General features: G+C 33.1%; 1 protein-coding gene across 1 annotated transcript; it reads right to left on the reverse strand.

Annotated features, from left to right (window-relative positions):
* Positions 1-1,505: 1,505 nt before the first annotated feature.
* On the reverse strand, positions 1,506-3,088 carry LOC112513836 (E3 ubiquitin-protein ligase PUB23-like). Its single transcript, XM_025120210.1, has one exon. The coding sequence runs from the start codon at positions 2,990-2,992 to the stop codon at positions 1,721-1,723; it is 1,272 nt and encodes a 423-aa protein (XP_024975978.1). The 5' UTR covers positions 2,993-3,088; the 3' UTR covers positions 1,506-1,720.
* Positions 3,089-10,366: the final 7,278 nt, after the last annotated feature.

Consider the following 10,366-nt stretch of genomic DNA (forward strand, 5'->3'; position numbering starts at 1 on the left):
ATATATGTGAGTCATAATTAATTTTAGAGTAAATTACATTTTTGGTCATTGTAGTTTGTCCAAGGTCATTTTAGTTTGTCCAAGACTTATTTGTCTCTCCTATCTCGTGCTATCTAGCGGTATTTACTTTAGGGAACTTGAGTTTTATGAAATTAAAAAAAATTAGGGACCATTAATATAGATAATTTGTTTAAGGGACCAAATCTAAAATTTGAGCATAACACAGGGCCACCAATATAATGCACACACGTACACACACACACGCACGCACACACATGCATGCACGTGTACGTGCACACACAGACACACAGAGAGGGAGAGATGGGTTCAGGGAAAATCATAAATAAATAAATCAGTTGAAAACATGTTATGAATCGTTAGATTAACAAAAATATTTGTACTGGTAGTTACAAGAATATTTTTAAATTTAAAAACCATCACCTCTCCTATTTTTTCATTTTATAAAAAACAAAAAACAACTAAAATTCGAGCGAAATAAATTACATAAATAATTTTTTTGTTAATTTAACATACATATTGTTACAATTTTCACCCTCTTTTATTGTTTTTGATTTTTCATTTATTAACGTTTTTCCTTAACCATATATATATATATATATATATAGAGAGAGAGAGAGAGAGAGAGAGACATCTTTTACAAACTCAATCGTTAGTGCAACCATATGAACCAATTAATTAAGGTATTTATAAAAATAATGAAGTTTATTTATTATAATTTAGATTTTTATAAAAAATTATCATAATTTATTTTAGTATATAATTACATGTAATTTTGATATTTTTTTAATTCTTTTATTTTATCATTACTGTTATATGAACCTATGTATATATATATATATATGCATATTATTAGATTCTTATGGGAGGGTCAATCTCAACCTGTTGCATTTTCAATATCTTTTACCACTAAAACGTTCTTCTAACAATGCAATTTTTTATGAGAAAATAGATGAATAATATGAGTATTAGGTGGGTAGCAAGTGAACACAATCTTTTATGTCTAATTTTGGTCGGAGATCTCCGATTTCTTCTCCAAAAAAAACACCATAACGTAATTAATATCAATATATATATATATATATATATATATATATTTTCCGATATCGTTTTTTATTATTTGTTTTTTTCTCTTCTATATATATATCATGAGTCAAACATCATCATCTGAAGCTAGCTAGCAAAAATAAAATACTAATATTATTCAATAAATAATAATAAAATGTATCAAAAACAACAATTAAATTTTACCTTATCGAATATAGTTGTTTGGATCTACCATGAAATGTCAAAGAATTTCGGTCTGAATTCACTCTTAATTACCAAAGTAAAACTAAAACCAGCGAATATAATTAACCAAGCTATTTCTTTTCTTTTTCAAAGCACATAGAATCATATACAAAGACCAAAAAAAGGTCGTCTACGAAAATGAAATTCTTACATATCTCATAATTAAACAATTTAAAACAACTTTGACAAATAAAATTGTGAATCAATGCACGATGGACCATAATTAAGCTAAAATTGCACCTGTTTAGGTGCCGAATCTTCAAAAACATGATCCAAGAACAATGAATGTGAAGGACAAATTCATCTTTTTGTACCGCATGATTTCAAACCGGTACTTAATTTTTGTAACTGTTCTTTTTTAAAACTATTATACAATTGAAACCGTACAATTCCTGCACAAGTATGCTAACAATTAAGATGGATACCAAGAATTCAAGTGATAGGGCATACAAGATGAATTCTTCCAAGCCTTAGCATGCATCTTAAGAATCTCCATAGCTTTCTCACTGGTCTTGCCACCACAACTTGATTGCACCACCAAGAAGAGTTTCCTCGCCACCCCCAACTGCAGCATCTCTTGTATCACACTCGTGTTGCCGGAAAACATCGCCACAGAATGCAGTATTCTCACCGCCCTCCCGCTTGCCGCCTCTGAAACACGGAAGATTTTCTTGGAAACAACTGCTAATCCTGCACCATGTTTCAACAGCTCGGCACGGCCATCGGCAGACTTGCAAAGCTGCTCTAACAGTATTAACACCATCTCCGAAACCCTCTTTTCGGTAGAGTCGAGGAGGGTGTCGATTAGTACGGAAACTGCACCGGCCTCCACCGCCTTTATCCTATTCCTTCCCCATGGACAAACTCCGATGAGTATTTTCAGTGCAGCTTTCGTGGCTTTTTCGGAAATTTTATGGGCCAAGATTTGTGTAAGCTCGATGAAGACGTGGGTCTTTAACGACATCACTTGAATTGGCTCCGCCACTTCAAACATCGATTTCAGCAATAATACGGCGTAAGTGCGCGACTCGTAATTGGCGGCTCGTTGCATCACGTGAATCAATGCCTCAACAAACTCTTCAGTCTTTCCAAACAACGACTTAAGGCCGGCTTGTGACAAATGAAGGTGGTAAAGGATGCTGACAGCTTCATCGACTGCCGTCAGCAAATTACCAAATCCATCAACGCCGGAAACTTCTCCCGCCGGTGATGATGACGTCAAATTACTACTTGGGTTCCTTATGATGTAAGATAGGTAATCAGCTGCTCCAACTGCTTCCATTGATCGTTTGTTCATATCACTCTCCAAAACAATAGTTTTTAATCTCTTCAGAGACTTCATCTGCAAACTTGGAGACTTTGAATCTTGTAGAAGCTTCAAGATTTGCGATTTGGAGACCGGAAGGCGTGGCGTGGGGAATCTTTCGATGCCAAATGGCGCATTAATGGTGCACCAAGATTGGATCAATCGGCGAAGGGTGTGGTTGGGAGTAAGCTCTACATCGGTAAGGACTTGTTTGGTTAAGGGACAAGTTCCATTCTTTGAAGTGTACAACCATTTCTCAATGGCATCTCGATCATATGTAATCCCTGTAGAGAGTGTTACAGGGTCCTTCATGATTTCTAAAGAAATCGGGCATACAAAAAATGAAGGAATTTCTATATCTTTTTGGGTATCACCCATTATACAAAACAGATTTAAAGACAATAATCTCAAAGCAATATCAAAGAAGAATGAAATTTAGGGTTCTTTTGTGAATCTTGATTGAATCAATGAATGAAAGTAGGGAGGTTTTTGGTAAAGTGGTTGTGAATAATGGTTTAAGGGGTTAGAAGATTTTGAATTATAAACAGGGTGGATGATGAGGAGGTGCAAAAGTCAAAATGCCAAAAAAGTAAACAAATGTTTTGGTCAAATCACATATGGAGAGAGGACGTTTGACTTTTCAAAGGGATTTTGGAGGCTCCAGAAAGACAAGGCTTCAACTGGATGTGATGAAGTAAAGTGAGTGGGCAATGTGTGTTGGAAATGTGTGAATGGATAAGCTTGCTGGTGTCGATAGACCATGCATATATAAAATACAACTTAATGGCCAATTGACCATGTTTAAAATCTTTTCTTATGATTATAAAATAATAAAAAAGTGTTTGATGAATAGGGATTTTAATTATCAACTTGTATGAGAATTGTTCTCCTAATATATAAAACGTGTGGTTAATAACAAAGGTTCTTTTGGTTTAACAGTATCGTAGTCTTTGGCCTTCTAGAAGGTTAGAGGTTCAAACATTGCCAAAGATGAAAATGATGTCTGAGTTTATTTGTTACATTTGTCATATATAAATATTATATACTGAAAAAAACGTATGGTTTAAAATAATATTAAATTATGATAATTTATTTATATTGATACTATATATATATATATATATATGTGTGTGTGTGTGAGCTCAATTAAATAAGTAGAGGATTATAACATTTCGTACCATGTGAATTAAAAATGAAATGTATAAGCTTCTTAATAAGTCCCATGTTATGGGATATTATTAACACACCATGTTCTTAGTTGGATTGAAGTTTAAAGTGATTAGGTTATAATCTATTACTACTTTATGCTTAAAGATGTTATAAATAGTATAAGACACAATTCTTGAACGGGAAAATGAAACCCATGCAAGAATTCGTGAGCTCATTGAAGTATCCTAGGGGTTGTGTGTATAGAAAATTGAGTTTTAGCAAGAAAATCAGCGATTGAAGATATGGTTTTCCTGGTGTCTAGATTGTCAAACTCGACTAGATTATATATGGTTAAGAGTCAAATGAGTTGTCGGCTCTTTACATTGAAAGCGAGCATGAGGAGCTCCCACTCGAGCTGTATAGATGAAGAACACAAACATGGTCAGAAGCTCTCTTACGAATTCACACGAACATCGGCTTCCTCTCAAGACTCATGTGCTCCCCAATGGCCGCTATCACTCTCGGTGACTAAGCAACCATGATAGCCTCCTTTGTCAGCCCCTTTCCGCCCAGCTCAACTCTCCCCCTCCTCTCTTTGTCTTGCATTGCTTTTAGTCTCTCACGGTTCATAGGTCCTTGTTTAAGTTAGAGTTTCGAAATTTGAGTGTTATTTTAGTGTTTTTTTTTTAACTTTGACTGCTTGTATAATTGAGAAGTTTACTAATGGAATATTTACTAATTGCTTGTAGTAGATTGAGAATTTAAATGATATATTCCTTTTATTTTATATGCCGAAGATTTACTCGTTCTAAAAATGTTCAGATATCTGATCCCTGAAAATATGAAGGCTCGTTGGGTTCCCCATGATTTTAGCACAATAAATGGGATTATAGGTTAGAAGAATCAAATTGTTCAATTTCAGCAACCGAATGATTTGTTCAATAAAGTTTAGAACACTTAATCACTCAAAATATAAAAATCCATTGGATTTTCTTTTTCACACTTTTCTCTTAGAGGTAATAATATTATTGACAAGTGTTTAATTCTAAGTATACATTTTATACACGAAAAAGTTCAAAAAACACAACAAACTTTTCCATTTTGAATGGTTTAGTCTATAAATTATTTTTTTGAATGAAAAATCATTAAACTTTTTTATTTTGAATTATTAAGTTCCCGAACTATTTTTTTTTGAATGAAAAACCATTAAACTCTCTCTTTTTAAATGAAAAAATCCATTAAATTTTCTCATTTTGATTGATTAAGTCTTTAAACAATATTTTAATGAATAAACTATCGCACTTGTAAAAATTGGTTATCTACATCATATCGACCCAATGAATTTATATTAACTAACTAGTAAAAGTTCGTTGGTTTATTTATTTAAAAAAAAATTCAAAATATGAAAGTGTAATGGGTTTTTCATCCAAAAAATCATATAGAGAATTAAGAGTTGTTTGTTTACCTCTTAATACTTTCATTAAAAATCAGTCTCTGAATCGTTAAGAGATGAATCTTGTTTGGAAAAAAAAAATTTGTTTCTTAATGGTTCTAAAACCCTGAATAATTTTGTATCATGAGTTTTCCTTAACCAATAAGAGCCCTAATTTCGTTGAAAATAATTACTAGACAATTATATTTCATTTTGCACTATATCATGAAAGTCTCTTAATCATTCTACACTAAACTATTTAGCAACTGTCAAACAATTCCTTAATCATTCAAAATGAAAAACTTTAACCATTTTTTAATTCAGAAATTATACCATTTAATATATTTATCATTAGTCGCATCATGTTACAATATCGATTTTGACTCAAATTTTGCATTTGAAATCTTATCAAAAATTACTTACCGTTAGTTAAAGTGACGTCTAAACAAACATGTTTTACCAACAGATTTCGATAGAAACAACCGATTTATGGATGGCGGATTTAAAAAAGTCAAATTTATTTTTGTCGATTTTAATTAAATATTTAAATCAAAGAAAACAAATGCATAAATGAATTATTCTCTCTTTTAATTTTAGTAAAAGTCAACAATCTCCGTTCTCTAACCCGATTGATACTCGTTCAATCTTCTCTCAATGAAACTTTAGCAACCGACAGATGTCGGAGGTGGGATGTGTAATGCATTTAAAATTCTTTTAGACTTTTCATTCTTATTTAATGAAAATTACACATGTGGTGCACAAAATTCACAAACACTTTGATTTTATTAACCTTTTTTAAGTTAATATAAATACACCCATCACCATCTATGAATCTTTTATAAAAATTAAACCTTGACTTCTTTTTTTCTATAATGTTTATTGAAAAATTATTGTCATATTTCAAATTTTCAAAGTGATGTAATTGATTTGATGGTTATAGAAATTAATATTTTGATAAGTTTAATAAAAAGTCAAATGTGTCGTTCACCATTAAGTAGTGTCGTGAAACACCACCTTAGAGTAATACCCTTAATGTACTGTTTGTTTAAATCTGTGGCTTTCAATCGCACTTGGAGGTTGGGTACCAAGTGGGCAACTTGGGTGCAACCTGTAAAGTGCACCTAAGTTACATGCATGCGGCTCATGTTATGACGAGATAAAATTGATTTTTTAAGGCATTTGTTGCTTGAGAGGTCAAACTATATTGGGCTAACATTTTGGGTGATCTCGCCTCTCAGAATATTTGAAGTAGATAGGTTTGTTGCTTACATTTGTGGTTTGTATTTGATTACAAGTTTCTACCTATTTGGTTAATATACATAATATAGGGGTTGTTTGGAGGACTTACACGGTTGTAAGAGCGTGAAACTTTGTTATTTCGTTGTGTTGATTTATTATTGTCGATTCATTTTGTATATTATTCGTTAACCTGTATTTTCTTCAGCAATTTGGTTACTTTTGACCTAAGTTTTGGTGACCTTGAACATGTGTTTTTGTAATACCCCTAAAATTTGAAAATAGTTATAAATTTAAAACTCTATGAAAACCGACTTTACATAAAATAAGAGTATTTACCCGAAAGGTATTAACTTTTAGAAGATAGCGAATAACAAAGTTAAATATCACAGTTCTAGGGATTTCTATTTAATTCTACTAGACTAGATTTAAGATGGGATTTACATCAACCAATAAAGTTGGTATCTTCAAAAGGTATGATAACTCTCCAATAATGTCAACCCGCTTATGCCTCTAAATGGCACTCCAATCTCTATTCACTGGCCCTCGAGCCCGTCACTCTTATGACTTACTATACATGTAAATAAGAAAGGGTATTAGATTTAACGCCTAGTGAATTCAAACAGTTTATATTAAAGTACAAACTGAATATAAAAGGATGAAATATTTATAACGATTCCCTTCCTTGGGATAAGAGTTAACTCCTAAATAAAGCATCATGGCCCATTGAAGATCATTTCTTTTAGAAGATTAGTGTAACAATCAGTTTATCTTATGATAACAGGGGAGACCCGATTCCATCAAGTGGAGGAACACAAAGTAAGCAACATCAAGATTTTGATGAGACCACCCTTGGGCATACAAGCCCATAGTGTATACTACATTTGGGGCTAAAATAAGAACCTCAAAACTCTTTACTTAGATGGTCCCTGAAGTTACAAGATGAGAATATGAAAACTCCTCACTTGTCTAAAATCAAAGGTTCCAAGACGAGAACATCAAAACTCTTCTTTTGTCCCAAACCAATGACATCAAGGAGACAACATCAAAAATCCTCCCTTGATAATGAATAGTCAATATATATGGATTCAATGCAACAAGACCCCAACATGTGTAATGTACATACTTGAACAATTAATCATCATTTGATCTCATAAATTAACCATATTGCTTGCAATAAAAGATAAATAATACCACACTTCAAACGACATGTGAAGTCAAACTAACATTGTTCATAAATCCATAAGATTTGCCAACTATTTAACCCAATAATCCATAATAATAGATATTTTTCTCCAAGAATAAAAATCACGTGATAAAAGGTTCTACAGAACCGTACATGAGATTTTCACCTCATACGGCTCCTCGTTCAATTCTACTTAGACCCAACATCATATTGTAAATATGTACTTAGTTATTTCCAAAGTGAGTTTTTGGTCTCCATTAGTCTTACAAACCACAAAAAGAGATATTCCATCTTTTCCCCAAAATCCCTAAAAAGGGTAACCTATAAATCAACCAAATTTGAAAACGTTGGGGAAATCCAAGAAATTGTTGAGGATAGGCATAAAGGTAGCTTTGACATGTATAGAGCCTATAAAATATAATATGAACTTCCCTTGGTGGATTTCTAGACAAAACCTAGAAAATCAAGAAACTCTAGATGAGGAAAGGGACTTGAGACTTGATCCAAGATTGAATCCCTAACTTTAAGGGCTTCTAAGGACTCTTAAATGCAACAATCAATGATCTCCAATCGGATAAAATGAAGATAAAAGGAGAAGTGGGTGAAATATGAGAACCTTTGCTGAAAAATTGGGTTTTAAAGCCTCAGATGCATTCTGACGACTTTTCCAAGCCGCAGTTTATGAGACACTTTTTCATACAATTTGCTATTTTGGTCCCTTAGCCACTCAAGATTTCAAATTGACATAAACCACTCTTATTCATAGAGTTTATCACTTACAACTTTACCAGTAGAAGTTAAGAACATCGATTTTCATGGGTGTTATAGTTATGGTTATAAAATCTCAAAAAATGGTATGGGGACTTACGGTTTAGGATCTGTTTACTAGAGAATTTTGGATCTACCTATTTTTTTTCATTTGGGTACAAATTTAGGTATGCACAACACGTGTTCTACAAATGATAAGTACTCAAAAAATATTGTTTTAGTCACTGGTTGTTCTAGTAAGCCTTCATATGTTAGAAGTGCAACTATGGCACACTTGACGTGTTGTTGTCCATGTCTACTTGGAATTGAGATGGCGATTTTGGAAAGTGTAGGGCAATGGCAGGCAAGAGTTTTTTTGGAAGCGAACTATTATCACATGAATGTGTATGCACCAAAGGATTTAGAACCTGATAGCACGAGATCCTTGAGATTGAGCCTTGGGCCAAGACGATACTTTTGTTGATCCTCTCTCTCATTGATTTGATGATAATCCCTTTTACCTTACTCGAAGTATTTATGTTTCTGTTTTCAGTTCCAGCGATCATCACTGAGTCTGTTCAGTGATCGCTGAATAACTTGTAATGTAAATTTAATCAGCGACACCGATACTTCAAGAAGACAAAACTCACATCAAAGAACCTTCAGCGAAAGTCGAAGATTGAAATTGAAGATTAGAGACCGCCGAGTACGTGATCTGAAGCGGTATTCAGTGATTACAACCTTGTCTATATATGTGTGAAGACTGCCCAAGCCTCAGCGAATGCTGAAGAGACCTTCAGGTTATTCCAGCATTCAGCGATCAAAAGAAGCTTGTTGAGCACGATTGTTTTTGTCTTGTCCTTACACACACAAAGGACAAACCCATACCCTTTCTAAAAGTTAGTATAGTACGGAGTTGATTAGTTGACTCTATTACCCACCAACTTTGTGAAATGATGTATGCTCATGAATAGGCTCTTGTACTATTTACTGTAGCAAAGGACAAACTTTCCTATCAAGGCTTGACACGTATTATAACCCTACCACGTTGCATTAAATGTGCATTTAATGCAATGGGTATAAATAGATGTGTTCAATCTCCATGTAGAGATATTCTTACTCCTTACTCTGAACTTACTTACGCTTAAGTAAAAGAACACACATATCTAAGAACAAATACGCTCATCTTCAAGAGCAAGTTAGAATCTCTTTGTTGTATTCTAAACAGTTCTTTCCCAGATAGAACTTACTTTCTTCGAAGTCTTTAACAGCAAATCTTTTCTTTATTTGCTAAGAACTAGTGTGTAACTTTAGATTGTTTAGATAGGTTTTATCTACCTTATCTTTCCGCAAACAATCTTGTAAAATTTGTATTGATCATTCTTTATCAATATATATTTTAAATTTGAAAAGTTTTATGTGTTTGTAATCATCCCCTCTTCTACAAACTGTTGTACACATCTTGTAGATCCTAACGGGACCAACAAGTGGTATCAGAACAGTGTTTTATCTTCTCTAATTATTTTCTGCATTATATTATCTCTTTCTTTAGATAATATTTTTTTAAATTATCTAATTTTTAAATTTCTTTAGATAATTTTTAAAAATTAGATAAAAATAATACACATCTTATTGCTTTTAAAATGGCTTTACAAAACACATACATACTTTCAAGACAATGACTCTCTTGCCAAACCTCCCTGATTCATCCGAGACAACTTTAGTCTCTAGAAGAATTAGATGTCCCTCTTTTTGGAAGGTGTGGATCCTAAAATTACACACTACACAGAAAATGGACCAGATGTACAATTTGCTATTTCTCCGGCTGTTCCTGAAATAACTACGACTGCCGCGATTCCTGAATGGCAGACTCCAAAGCTTCCTTACCAGTGGAGTAATGAAGAAAAGAAGAAAATAGCTATAGACACTCGCGCTAGGTCTATAATAGCTATGTCCCTTCCTGATCAAGTTTATCACTCTGTGATGAAACTCAAAACCTCCA

Source organism: Cynara cardunculus (assembly GCF_001531365.2).
Source record: "Cynara cardunculus var. scolymus isolate 2C chromosome LG 1, CcrdV1, whole genome shotgun sequence".
Classification (NCBI taxonomy): domain Eukaryota; kingdom Viridiplantae; phylum Streptophyta; class Magnoliopsida; order Asterales; family Asteraceae; genus Cynara; species Cynara cardunculus.